A 15149-nucleotide genomic window follows, 5' to 3' on the forward strand; every position below is an offset into this window, starting at 1 on the left:
GCTGCCAGTAATCACACAATTCAGCACAGAACAACGGCTAACCTGGAGATGAACTACAGCACTGGCAAGATGGTACTTTTGTGTCAATACTATAGTGTCCATGTTTGCCAGCACTTAAAGGATTAATTGGGGACTCTAAAGCAAGGGGAGCCATTATTCAATATCCAGCATTGTTGCATCAGCAGTATTGTATCTGTTGTATATTATAATGATGGTTGGAGCAGCAGCCCATGGCCCAAAGCCTCAATACCCCAAACTTTAGCTGGCTACACAAGCCTATTAATACATAAATGCACTGGTCATAGGCCTTATGAAGACCAGATCCTCCACTTTTTAGCAATATAATATTGGCAAGTTCTGTTATACTGTGGCCCTAAGTATCAGTTTGGGTTAATTTGTGACATGGTATTTGGCATAACAGAGAGGGCATTACCCCAGGTCCCCAGCCACAAATGTCCTTGGTACAAATTACAAATTAGCAGAGTCAGATTAACAGCCTTGCCTATTTGAGAAAAATGGTAATTATAAAATAAAAATGCAAACTACAAGAGTTGTTCACTTTTAAGTTAACTTTTAATATGTTATATAAATGGTCTTTAATATTTATTTTATAGTTTTTTTAATTATTTGCCTTATTCTTCTGACTTTTTCCAGCTTTCAAATGGGGGGTCACTGACCCCATCTAAAAAAACAAATGCTCTGTAAGGCAACAAATGTATTGTTCTCACTACTTTGTATTGCTACAGCCTCTTATTGAAATCAGTTTGGACCCTAGTAACCAGATCACTAACATTGCAAACTGGAGAGCTGCAGGATAAAAGCTAAATAAAAAGCTAAATAACTCAAAAAACACAACTAATAACAAATGAAAAACAATTGCAAATTGTCTCAGATTAGCACTCTCTACATCATACTAAAAGTTAACTTAAAAGTGAAAAATCTCTTTTAACCGAGGTTGCATGTGTCAGTTTTGTGACCAAAGAATCAGTAATTAAAAGGCACTATTGTCACCCACCCTAAACAGCATGTGGACCTCTTTACCCTATGAGACACTGTTCCAGGCATGACTCAATCTTATGTATTGGTGTGTTTTTTATTTATTGGTGTGTTAAGTACTAACAACTAGTGATATTCGCGAAACGAGCGAAAAATTTGCCAAACGCAAATTCTGACGCGGGCGTCAATTGCAACGCAATTTCAAATGCAATTTTCCAGCGAAACGCTGAAATTTGACGCAAATTCGTGCCTGCCGAATAAATTCGCCCATCACTGCTAACAACAATTACGATGGGTCTGGTCAAGCAGTGTCCCTGCTGAAGTAAATAACTATTTATGCTTCCCAGCCCAATGTGCTGATGGGCCTATCCTAACCCTGGAGCCAGTGTTATGAGCCATACCTTCAAACCTGCAAACCCATGTATATTATATCAATAGGGAATATAGTCCTTGAAGCTCCTAGGGGTCTTAAGTGATGAGTAATTTCATTGTAAGTTTGCAAAACAGGTACTTTGGGAGCCCTAAGCATTCAAACAATGCTGTATTGCAAGTACTGTCAATATATGTGTATAGTGGGTGTAGCAGTATAGGAATGCCATGTTTCTAACCACATGCACTTAATAAATAATAGCAGCACTGACTTGGTGTTGAGCTTCTTCCAGGTTTCCACTAGCCCAAAGCGAAAGTCCGAGACGATGTCTTATTTTGGCTTCATCTTCTCTACGGCCCAGCTGTTCTGCTAACCTCAAGCCTTTATACAACACAAACAAGAATAACGTTAGGTAATGTTGAAATAAGAGTCTCCCAGCAGGCACATAACAGATATGTTACAGTTCACACAGCTAAGAAGGGGTCTGCTCTCAGTTATTCGGATCATCTGACTTTTTTTTTTCTAGAGAATACCACTACAGAAGTATATCTGCGCTCTCTAGTCTTTTGTTATTTAGTGACACATTATGGTATCTGATCTTAATAGTGGCAGTATTAATAACAACAGCAAAAGATTCTAAAAATTGTTTCTACACTATTTATTATTGGAAATGCCAGCCACCGCCACCTGTAGCCAGTAACAGCCAGCACCAGTGACTGCCAGATCCCCAGGTTGCTTGTTAAGTTTACTGCACAATCTTCCATTACTCTTAACAAGTGTGATCAGCCATAGTCACTGCATAATGTCACCATTTCTGAAAAGCTGCAGCAATGAAAAACGACAACATTTTCAGGTGATAATTACAGATGTAGATCTTTTAGTAACCAGATGGGTTATTTTATGTATGTGTCATTAGGTTGATGGAATAAACTTGGATCCCAAGGCGTTGCTGGACTACAGGTTCCAGAATGCTTTAGTGTCTGTGCTTGGTTATGTGCTAAAGGGTTTAAATTGGAATATGGCTTTAATTCAGAATGTCTACTGGGATGGGAGCTGCTTCTTCCAGGGTCTCTTAACATGTATTGTTCCTGTTGTCTGTACTACTAATGGATTGTAAAGTGTACTAGAAGCTCTATATTAATAAAGGTATATACATAAACACATATCTCTACAATCCAGCAGTGTGTCTTTCATAGGAAGGATCAGTTCCAAGTAATCACTTACAAGTCCTGAGGGTTGACTCTTCCACAAAATGTATTTGCTTTTTGTCACCTTCACTGGGCTAAAGGGATATGGTCATCACACAATTTCTATCTATTACAATGATGACCCTGGTATTGTTTTAATTACAATTAATAACATTATTTTTATTACACAGATATAAAGAGTGCTCTATAGTTCTGCTACTTTACCCTTCATTAAATTCAGCATTTTTACCATGAGTCCTTCGACGTTAAAATGTCATAGAAGTACAAGGCTGAATTGTAGCCTCCTCTGTCAGACAGTTATTCATGTAACAAACGTAAGTTAAAATGTGGCATTTAGGCCCAGAAATACAATTCCTGGGATGCATTTTAAAGCTGAGATGACGCTCGAAAGCTGCAAGTACTGTATATGTTTGTGTAGAAACTCTTATAAATACTGTACATAAAACATTGGGTTTTGGGAACGCTACAAGGCTAAGAAAAATCGAAGAACACTGAAAGTGCAACTGATCTGGAAAAATGAATTACAAAATATAAAAGAGAAGGGATTAAACAATGTGCTTTCCCTTGCCCCCTATTTTATCCAGTTTATTCAGTATCTGGACAGGTGCAACCTGTATATCTTGAAAAACAAGAGTTTTTTTTACAAAGTCGCAATTAAAGTTGTCAAGCCACCATACCACATCAAGGTAAGCCCCGTATGGGCTCTAACTATTTCACATCTGGTCATCCTTTTCAAAGGCTAGCTGGTTACAGTTTTTGGAAAAAAGAGTCTCCTAACAAAGGTGCTGATCTTACATGCTAGATCCTACCCTGCCATTAACTTTACTTTAAGTCAAACCCTGTAAGATCCTCAGGTTTCTTATGTAATTTTTGCTGACTTCCCAACATTTTTAATATGCTTGCACTGCTTTTTCCCATTTACTAACGTTTTTTCTCCAGGTCCACCGAGGTGGACATTTTTGGCATAAAATATGGCTTCTTTTGGGGAAAGCAAATTTATAAATAGGAGCACTAGAACTTGTAAGGTATTTACATCAAAGGGGAACTTTACAATTATTTGAAACACTGCAGGTTTATACATGAGATTAAGTTTAAAGGGATTCTGTCATGATTTTTATGATGTATTTTTTATTTTCTAAATTACACTGTTTACACTGCAAATAATTCACTCTAAAATACAAAATGTTATTACTGAAGCAGCTAGTGTAATTTTTAGTTGTAATATTGGTGTGTAGGCACCATCTCAGATCATTTTGCCTGGTCATGTGCTTTTAGAAAGAGCCAGCACTTTAGGATGGAACTGCTTTCTGGCAGGCTGTTGTTTCTCCTACTCAATGTAACTGAATGTGTTGCAGTGGGACCTGGATTTTACTATTCAGTGCTGTTCTTAGATCTACCAGACATATGTTATCTTGTGTCAGTGAGCAGTTAATTGGTCACCTTCCCATTGTTCAGTTGTTAGGCTGCGGGGGGGGGTATCACTCCACCTTGCAGTACAGCAGTAAAGAGTGACTGAAGTTTATCAGAGCACAAGTCACATGACTGGGGGCAGCTGGGGAATTGTCAAACTGTCTAGCCCTATGTTAGATTTCAAAATTAAATATAAAAAAATCTGTTTTCACTTTTGAGAAATGGATTTCTGTGCAGAATTCTGCTGGAGCAGCACTATTAACTGATGTGTTTAAAAAAAAATTCTCACAAGTGTATCCCTTTAATCCAAATTTTTGTTGGGTGTAAAATGTATATTTATAATATATTTATAATATGCCGCTAATTGTAGCCACAAAGCACACGTTCAAAAAACAAAACAAAACAAACAAACCTAGAAGAAAACAGACCACCTAGAAGTCAGTATCACTCACCTTCCTGTAAGTACATAACGGCCTGTGAGTAGTTCTGCAAGGCATGGTGGGTCCTTCCCAAACTACTGTAGGCTATAGTCTTTGCAGCTAAGTCGTTCATTTCTGCAGCAATACTAAGGTGCTGCTCTTGATAAACAACAGCTCGCTCAAAGTTACCCAAGGATTCATAAGTTAGTCCAAGATTTCCATATGCTCGAGCTTGACATGAGGGATTATTTGTTTCTTCTGCTATCTGCAGGTCCAGTTGATGGTACTGTAATGCCATATCAAATTCCCCCATCTGCTGATGCACTCCACCCAGACCGCAGGCTGCATCACTTTCAAGTATCTGGTCCTTCATTTCTCTGGCAATATTTAATTGACGTTCTAGACAGGATATTGCTTGCTCATAATTTCCTAGCTGACTGTGCAAGTTTCCCAGCTCTCCATATGCCTGGGCTTTGTTTGACGTTTCCCCCAGTTCATGAGCAACCACAAGTCTCTTTTCAAAGCATACAAGAGACTGCTGCAAATTCCCCAAAGACCTACAGAGACACAGAAATACTGTTTAATGCATTAAATAAATATATACATATATATATATATTTTTTTTTTTTTACATTTTTATTGATAGGCACATAGGTGATTGGATTTGCACTCTGGTAATCCTATTGAGAAAATAGGTAATTAAAGGGGCACCAGCAGCCCATCACACAAAAAAAGACTACTTTACTAAGGGGCAGATTTATTAAGGGTCGAATTGAAATTTGAATTTTCAAATTTTTTTTTATGGTCAAAACTGTCAAATTCGACTAAGGATATCAAATATTCGAATTTCGAGTAAAATCAAATTCATGTGAGTTTAAAAAAACTCACAAGAATTTGAAATTCGTCCCATAATAAATGTGCCTCTCAAATTATTTTATGCCCCTTTTGACTAGTCACATAAGAGAATATCTTTTATGCCATCTCAGTCCTGTCATGGAGCTCTTGCAGTATGTAATTAGGCTTTATCACTGCTTCATATATCCCTCTTAACCCTGCAGCAATTTCCATTTGTAATAATTTTATCTAATATTATATACAATGTTTAATAGCAATGAGTATTTCTGTAGGACAATTAATACCATCTTTGTCTTATTTTCTTATTAATCTTACTGTTGTGTAAAAAAGTCAATGGTTTTGTTATTCCAAGGGACCAAAAAGAAAGATCAGTAACACCAGGACTTCACTTTTTCTTGGCGACCTGGTGTTGCTGATCATTTTCTCTAAACCATGTGAACTTATTTCCCATGGTTGCATAAAATATTGTTTCACTAAATAACCAAATGCTATTGTACAAAATGTCATAGCTAATTATCTCCCACAAAAACATTGCTTATAAAGATGTGCCATACCCTCATTACATCTCCTAGAGGGAATAAAATTAAGCTTTCTATATAGTATGATGGATTTTATTTTTGAAAACCAACTGTTATGCAAATATATGGACAGACCTTTATGAGGACAGACCTTTATGAACCCAGGCCCTCTGCTGACCCCCCAAAAATCATGATTTTGTGCTTCTCAGGTTACCCACGACCCCCCCCACCCCTTGCAGGTTACCTATAGAGAAGAAGTAGATTTTAGTCCCCATGGGCCGCTGGATCTACTTCCTCTATAGTTATACCACTAGATATAGAGAAAAGTTAGTTTTGTCTAAAAACATTATACATTTTGATCACAGCCTGTAAAACACATTAAGAATCCACCAATGATTAACACTGAGTCATGATATAAAGGAGCTTTATCCTTATATGCAGAATGCAGAATGCTCCGATATGCAGAAATATGCAGAAAGGTCATGTTCCGTAAAGCTCATTTAAATCAAATAATTAACATTTTTTTCAATGATTCTTTTTTTTGTCTGTAATAATAAAACAGTACTTTGTACTTGATGGTACATTGGCGCTATGAATCTATATTGGTCCTAATAATGTTTAAATGATCCAAATGATAGAAAAAAAAAACCTTAGCCAGAAAACTCCAGGACCCCAGCATTCTGGATAATAAATCCTAAACCTGTTATTTGCATCAAGTAGAAAGTATAGAAAGATACTCTTACCTGTGTCCATTCCCTAGACCTCTGTAAGCCTTGGACTGATCTTGTAAACGATTTAAGCTCTGGGCTACAGATAAGTACTGTTCATAATATTTTATTGCTTCTTCATAATCCCCCAGAGCATCATAACAATCCCCTAAATTCCCATAAGCTCGACCTCTGTCCAACATGGAATCATTTCCATTCAACTGTTGCAACATTGCTAGCTGTTGTTCAAAATAGCCAATGGCTTCCTCCATTACGTTCATGTTCATTTTGGTGATGCCCATGTTTCCATAGACCTGAGCCTCTATGCTAGGATCTTTCAGCTTTTGCCCAAGTTCAAGCTGTTCTTCGTAACACTTAAAGGCCATGGTATATTTTTCTAGAGACATATATACTGCTGCAAGGTGACCGTGAGCTTTGCATTCACCTGGTAAATCATTTAACTCTTGAAAAACTTCTAGCTCTTGTGTGTGATATCCCAGTGCTTTGTCGTATTTTTGTATCATTCTGTAAGCGCTGCCTAAAGCAGCATAAGCGCTTGCCTCCAGTCGCCTGTCTTTGACATGATGGGCTAAACTCAACTGCTGTTCATAAAATTTTATTGCACCATTTATATCTTTCTTAGCAACAAAAATATCACCAAGGTTTCCAAGTGCACGGAATTTTGCTTGAGAATTATTCAAGGACTGTGCCAAAGACAAAAGGTATTTCTGGCAATCCTCCGCTTTATTATAGTTCATTAATGCTTTAAAAGCTAGACCCAAGTTGCAATATGCCTTGGCTTGGCTTAGTTTGTCGTGGAGATCCTTTGCTAGTGCAAGATCCTGCTCATAGTATTTCACAGCATCCTGATAGTTCCCAAGGCAATAATGTGCATAGCCAAGATTATGGCATACCTTCCCCTCACCCTCCATATCTTGTAAATCAGGAGATATCCTTAGGTACTGTTCATAGAAAGGTACAGCCTGCATATATTCTCCACGAGAGCAATGAAAATTTCCAAGGTTGCCAAGTGCTCGAGCTTCACTCTGTATATCTCTCAGTTCCCGAGCAATATTTAGATGGTTTTGGTAATGCTGTAATGCTCTGTCGTGTGCACCTAACGCCTGGTATGCTACAGCTAAATTCCCATGTGTAGATGCTTGCGAAGCTCGGTCATTGACCTCCATAGAGATCTGAAGCTCTTGCCGATGATATTTAACTGCTTGGTCGTACATTCCAAGTGCATTGTATGCATTTCCCATGTTGCCATATGCCCTGCCCTGGGCTGCATAATCATTTAGTTCTTGAACGATGGAAAGGTGAGTTTTATGTAGTTTCAGTGCAGTATCAAATTCTCCTTTCATCTGGTGAATTATTCCTGCGGAAAATAAAATTAGCCTGTTATTAACACGGTGTAATTAAAATAAATAGACATTGTCGGTGACGCAGTTTAATGAACAGGGAAATATGTGCTGTAAATTATTATTTTATAGTTCCCTTGAAAGTTATTTAATAGGAAACATTTATCTAAGTCTAGTCTGCTTACTCAACAGTTTTCACTAACAAACTGTCCTATAATGGATAATACTCTAAACTTCATGATCATGGCCTACCTAGGGCTAAATGCAGAATGTACCACCTACACCTGGCAAAGATGGCAGTAATGCATTTCAGCAATTGTCGATCTGTTTCAGCAATATAACACCATCTTCAAATGTGCCATTTACTCATTTTGCATAAGTGACATTTGCTCAGCAGCTGTTCTGTCTTGAGAGTTGAGCTGCAGGTGTTTCTGCAAAGGAGACATGGCGTCTACAGCCCGAAATGTGTCGGGTGGAGGAGACATGTCGTCTGCAGACCGATGCTCACCATGCAGAACACAGCCGTTGCGGAAATGCTTTGACTGGCAAGTGTTGGACTAGAGAAAGTGATTGAGGATGAAAGATATGTTTGCCCTTGGTGCCTCTTTATCAATTTAAACTATGATGCAATACACACAAATGACACATGCCAGTCTGATTTCTATTTTTTTTAAGAGGAACCCAGTTACCTTGTCCAATTTGAACAACAGTATTACAAAAATAGAATTACAAATACCATTTCCACAAATCTGTATAGCCACAGAAAAATGGAAGGTACCCATATATTTTATAGTCAACACATTAACGGGGTTGTTCACCTTTAAATTAACTTTTGGTATGATGTAGAGAGTGATATTCTGAGTCCATTTGCAATTGGTTTTCCTGTTTTATTACGTGTGGCTTTTGAGTTATTTAGCTTTTTATTCAGCAGCTCTCCAGTTTGCAATTTCAGCTATCTGGTGGCTAGGATACAAGTAATCCTAGCAACCATGCATTGATTTAAATGAGAGACTGTGATATGAATAGGAGAGGGTCTGAATAGAAAGAAGAGTAATAAAAAGTATCAGTAACAATATAGTTGCAGCCTGTCAGAGCATCTGTTGTTTAAATGGGGTCAGTGACCCCCATTTGAAAGCTGGAGAAAGTCAGAAGAAGAAGGCAATTAATTCAAATATATAAAAACAAAACAATGACCAATTGAAAAGTTGCTTATAATTGGTCACTCTATAACATATTAAAAGGTGAACTACCCCTTTAACTACCCATTGTAAATCTTTAGCAGCTGTCAAGATCCACCCACACTGGCCTCTAGGTATTTGTACTAAAAGTTAAAATATTATCTTACTTTATATCTTTAAAAGAATATTTGGCAATATATAATCATCCAAGTATCACATAAACATACATTATAATCTCCTAAAAGGGATGATTTTGGCATTTTTGACACAGCTCATACCTTTTGGCCCATGAAGAACTTTGGGGCTGCACAATGAAGCCTGTGATAAATTATTATGATTAGTGCGACATTAAAACGTGTTATATAGTAGTAGTGAGTACAGTTATAGGACCTGTTATCCAGAATGCTCAATACTTGGTGTTTTCTGGATAAGGGATATATCCATAATTTGGATCTTTGCACCTTAAGTCTACTAGAAAATCACTTAAACATTAAATAAACCCAATAGGCTGGTTTTGCTTCCAGTAAGGATTAATTATATCTTAGTTTGGAACAGGTACAAGGTAGTGTTTTATTATTACAGTAAAAAAGGAAATTATTTTTAAAAAAATCTGTGTAATTGGATAAATAGAGTCTATGGGAGATGGCCTTCTTGTAATTTGGAGCTTTCAGGATAACAGGTTTTTGGATAACAGATCCCATACCTGTATAATTATATTTGATATAGGTTTTGAAATCAGCAAGTACAATCAGCTCTTGTAAGCAATTAGTCCACAAAATAATACACATATCCGACATTTCAATATTTTGGCTAAGCAAGTGTTTTATTAAGTGCGTGAAATAGATCATATTGATTGCCTGTGCATAGTCACTACAGCTAATACTGAAGAAAATATAAATAGCATCATGGTCCAGCAATAAACCTCGCACCAGTAAATGGTGATGAAATTTCTTTGTGGATCAATAATCTTCATACTAACAGACGTGTTTTGCATATCACCCAATAACCTCGCTTTCTAAGAAAAGATTCAATACCTCCTCTCCCTGGCCCATTATAGCTCCCCACGTAATAAATGGCACACATTTGCTGGTTGCATTCAACATCACCGTCTTGTCTTTATAATGAGCTTTTTCCTCCTTTCGACGAGAAGACCTTTCAGTGGAGGCTCATCAGGCATAAAGGCATTGATTTTGGTTATATAAATTGGCTATTTAAGGTATTTAGAGGCCATTATATCACTGGTAATCCAACTTAAATTGGGGTACTTTTTTTTACAAGCCGTGAGGATAAAACATTTAAAGTCACATGCCTAGACACAACATCCTTTAAAAAATGAGTGCCCCAGTGGCCTACAGTTTGCTTGGGATTTTCTAAGAATAGTCAAATTTTCACAAAATGCATTCATACTTCAAGTTCAGGCTTTAGAGTTACAGGTTTTTTCATTCATTAAGAGACTACTCATGTTGGTTTTATCTCATTTGGATTTATTTCTGTGAAACTGTTGATACCCTTAGTGAGATGCAAAGTCACAGGCAGTACAAAAGCTGTGGCGGGGTGATTGAATTATTTTTCTGCCCGGCTACACCATGTCTAGTGCTAAATTGCTTTACATTCCACTCTCTTGGATACGCTAATAGAAATCTGCATGGACTGAGAAGCAGATTCAGTAGCTATAGCATTTATTGCTTTCGCAGCACATTTGCTACCTTTCTAGCTTTTACCTACTGAAAAAAAAGCACCTGTAAGTTCCACAAACCTCACAGAAAAAACAGGTATTTACTATATGGTTATTCAGTCATTTAGTACTGAGTTGCAAGCAAAAAGAGTAAATGCATACCTCCCAACATTTTGGAAATAAAAAGAGGGATAAAAAATTTGCTGCACGTAGCGTGGAGAATTTTTTTGACCATGCCCATTTTTGTGGCCACGCCCCCTAATCACCATGCTCATTTTACAAAATTTAGCAGGTTGTGAAAGTTTGAACATATTTCTACGTTTTTTTTCTGTTATTACAATGAAAGTAAATTGACCTTTAAGCTGAGTCTAACTTTTCCCAAGGGACCCGTTATCTTATATTGTTAGAATTACTTATTTGCTTATCTCAAAATTGTTACAAAGTATCTTATTTGCACCTTTTAGCTGTTCTGGGCTCTCTGCCAAAAGTCAATTAAGTTAGAAACTTTGTTTCTTTTTCTGGCTGTTCAGTGCAGAGAAAGTCTGGACTTTCCAGTACAAACGTGGGACTGTCAAAAGCGGGAGGGACTGTCCTGCTGAAAATGGGACAAATGGTAGGTATGGTATATATATGAGGATAGTACTAAGACTAGCGATAATTAGCTCACTGCTGATACAGGTATGGGACCTGTTATCCAGAGAACTCAGGACCTGGACTTTTCCATATAAAGGGTCTTCCCATAATTTTAGATCTCCATAGCTGACTCTACTTTAAATCCAATAGGGATTCATTATATCTTAGTTGGGATCAAGTACAAGATACTATTTTATTATTACAGAGAAAAAGGAAATCATTTTTAAAAATGGGTTTCTGGATAACAGATCTGTACCTGCAATTTGGGTTTCTGTACCAGCTCAAGGCAACCACAACCCGTTAGTAGTAAAGATCTGTGTCTCCAAAGATGCCCCAGTAGCTCCCCATCTTCTTTTCTGCTGATTCACTGCACATGCTCTGTGCTGCTGTCACTTACTGAGCTTAGGGACCCACTCACAATATACAGTACACATAGAACAGAAATGTCATATAAATGTCAACAGCTGCTCAGAGCCCACTGAGCATGTGAGTGTCTCAGACACTTTCCAAGATGGTGACCCCCTGTGACAAGTTTGAAGTCCTGGATCATTGCTGCTATTGACAAGCTGAAACTTTAGGCTGGGACAATAAGTTCAGTTTATAACATTTAGCATTTTTAGGGTTCTCCTTTAATCCCAGGGTGTCAATGCCTTGGCGCATTGTATATATTGAGTAGAGCAGATACTACTTTGTTGAGGTAAATGTGTTATGATGATTTTGCAGCAACAGAACTCAGTTAATAGGTGCTGCAAATGGTTAGATGTACAGTATATGGTGCTATGTTGAACATGAACTTCAATTATCTTTTTTTTGCAATGTGGTTGGTAGTAAGCAATCGCTGGTGACTTGCTTGGGTTTATCAGCTGGTCATTGTTATAACAATTCTCCAGCCCCTGCTATAAAAACTGCTGACTTGTCGCAGTCACATACACAAGCAATGCACGTGTCCCCTATCTTACAAGCATTTTAAACCAGGAAATAGAACATATTTTTGACAGATATAAATCCATCCCTGTGTATTATACAGCATAATAGGAGACCTGTGAAATGCTGATATGTTTTACTGCATCTCTTGGTGAACCAAATCCTAATGACTGTGTCACATTAAAGGATTACATTAATTATCAGCTCTAATTTACAAAGAAGACATAAATGCTTCAGAACACCATGCTAACAAAAATGGCTAATGCTGAAATAATACAATGTACTCGAAAAGCAAGAAGTGTACCTGATTTTTAGCCTTTCATTGATTTAGAGTCTATATATTTTCATTTTCCTATTTCAGGCCTCCAATTCAAAATCGAAGCGTTAACTGTGTTCATCATACCTAATGTTTTAAAGGCGTTACACTTGAACAATGCCTATATTTTATAAATCAACCCCCCCCCAATAATGAACAGCTACTGTCGCTGGTTTTTCAAAAATAATAGAACAGTTGGAATAAAGCAGTGAAACAAGATAGCACAGATGGAAAATCAAATCATCTGCCTGTTTGAACAAATCAATGAAGATTATCAGTGTTCAGGAGTATGCAGCTCATGCAAAAGGGGGTCGATTATACAGCTGGCACGAAATGTGTCTCTGCAAGATTCAATGGCAAATGCTTCTGTCATGCAAATCCCCAAATTCACTCGCCTAAATAGATGTAATTAAAACGTGCGCGCAAAGAGCATTTGGTAATTTGTGGTTTGTTAACCAACATGAATGCACATTACGCTCAATGTAGAAGCCCCTGGGTGGCTTGATGGAAAGCGTTCCTAGATGCGGTTATTTGACAATTTTTATGATGCTTCACAGGAAACTAAAAATATTCCAGAGGCAATTCCAAGTAAGTACCAGTTGTCCTGTGTCTGGATTAAAAGATTAAAGAATCAGAGGTATAGAAAAACACATATGTTAATACCATTCCCTATTAGCTTCACTGGAACTAATGCAATAAAGTACACAGCTGTACAGCCATTGAACAGGTTTATGTTAGAGGTGTGAAATGCATTAAGACTAAGGTCCCCTGGCAGTTTGAGAGAATAGGTCCAATAAGTTCAATAAGACGAGCTTTAGTGATGAATTCACAATCGCAGTAGACTAAAGCTGCCTATAGTATGCATTATAATGGATGCAGGCTGAGGAATCTGCCAGTATCCCCATTTTAAATCTAGAGTGATGAGAGATTTGCCATTCCCCAGACGGTCAAGAAGTTCATCCACCTGGGCATTGGATAGACATCTGTCACTGTCATCTGGTTCAGCTTTCTATAGTCTACACAAAACCTACTGCTGCCATCCTTCTTGGGAACCAAGACAACTGGTGATGTCCAAGGACTCTGAGAGGGAATAATTACCCCTAATGCCAACATTCCTCAATTTCCTTTTTTATGTCAACCCTTATGGATTCTACCACCTGGTAGGCTGGTGTGCGAATTGAGCCATGCAACTCGGCCTCTCAAAAACTGAGACAATTTTGGAGCAGCTGACCCAACTGCTCACACTCCTCAGGGGTCACGTCCTTCCAAGTCTTAACCCCTAGATATGACTCTGGAGAACCAATTGCTTGTTCAGTGATACATTTATTCAGCATTGTTTTGGGCCTAGTGGCCATTCCTCAGTCGTGCAATTCTGAATAAATGAATCACTGAACAAGCAATTGGTTCTCCAGAGTCATATCTAGGATTTGTGAAAGTTTGAAGGTCTGGCGGTGCTTTACTCTGAAGTTGAACCACATACTACTAAATAACAAAAGGATCACATCATCCATAAGAATTTATCTTTGAACAAGTCTTAACCCCCACTGCCTCTTATAAGAGGTCAGGGAGAGCCTCCTCATTGCTCCCCTCTTCTAGCAGACTACAAATGGCAGGCACAGTGGCTTTCCTCTCTACATACTGTTTTATCATATTGACATGGACTATTCCTGGTTGTTAACAGGGGAGACAAAAAGTAGCATCATCTATGGACTGCACTTCCACATAGGGCCCTTCCCTGGCTGCTTGCAACTTATCTGACTGCATCAGTGTCAGCAATACCACCTAGTCCCCAGGATCAAAGTGCCATGCTCTGGCATACCTGTCATCCCAAGCCTTATGTTTGGTCAGAGCAGCTGACAAATGTTCCTTCACCAGAGCAATCATTTGCTCCAGATGTTTCCAGAATTGTAGAACATAAGGAACTACAGGGAATTGGGCTCTAGGGGGCCCGAACACAGTAGACTCTTGGGGAACTTCCCTATATGCAAACAGAAGACAGGGCAGAGACTCTCAGTCTCCTTCTTCAGCCTGCACAAAAGTTTGGAGCATTGTGTAGCCAATGCATGGCCATGTGCATCTGGTGCCCCATTTTCGTGCAAAAACAAGATTTTGGCATGATGCAAAGCTTGTCTTAATAACAGCGCCCACAAAATGGCACCTGCCTGCTTGCTGTATTTGTGAATTCCCAAACTAAAAGAAAAAAAAGATTTTAATAATTTATGTAGTCAAAGTAAAGTTCATTTTGCTTGACTAACATCATAAAATAGGATTTTGAATTAATTTTAAGGATGACAAGTCCCCTTTAAAATGCTCACATAGCCCGTTAGTTTGGGGGTGAGCGAAGAGAGTTGAACCCAGAGCACTGCCATAGACACTGAAGTAGTTGTGACACAAACAGCAGTCTCTGGTCAGATAAGATCTCACTAGGAAATCCTACCTGTGCAAAAAATTTTAATTAGTGTATCTACAATGGCTGAGGCATCAATCCTCCTTAAAGGGCATGTAAAGGCAAAAAAATTAAATCCCATTTTTACTTTTTTTAATGAAAAATATCTCCAATATACTTTAATTAAAAAAAT

The 15149-nt window shown here is 38.0% G+C and overlaps 1 protein-coding gene across 3 annotated transcripts in view; it reads right to left on the reverse strand.

Moving 5' to 3' along the window:
* LOC108715847 (tetratricopeptide repeat protein 28) overlaps positions 1-15149 on the reverse strand; it is a 334240-nt gene that overhangs the window by 86607 nt on the left and 232484 nt on the right. For all 3 annotated transcript variants that reach the window (XM_018261357.2, XM_018261348.2, XM_018261365.2), the window contains 3 exons: positions 6520-7861; positions 4437-4960; positions 1638-1747 (listed from right to left, as the gene is read on the reverse strand). In XM_018261357.2, the coding sequence (XP_018116846.1) occupies positions 1638-1747; positions 4437-4960; positions 6520-7861 (1976 nt within the window). The remainder of the gene's footprint in view (positions 1-1637; positions 1748-4436; positions 4961-6519; positions 7862-15149) is intronic.

The sequence above is a fragment of the Xenopus laevis genome, chromosome 1L, assembly GCF_017654675.1.
Source record: "Xenopus laevis strain J_2021 chromosome 1L, Xenopus_laevis_v10.1, whole genome shotgun sequence".
NCBI lineage: Eukaryota > Metazoa > Chordata > Amphibia > Anura > Pipidae > Xenopus > Xenopus laevis.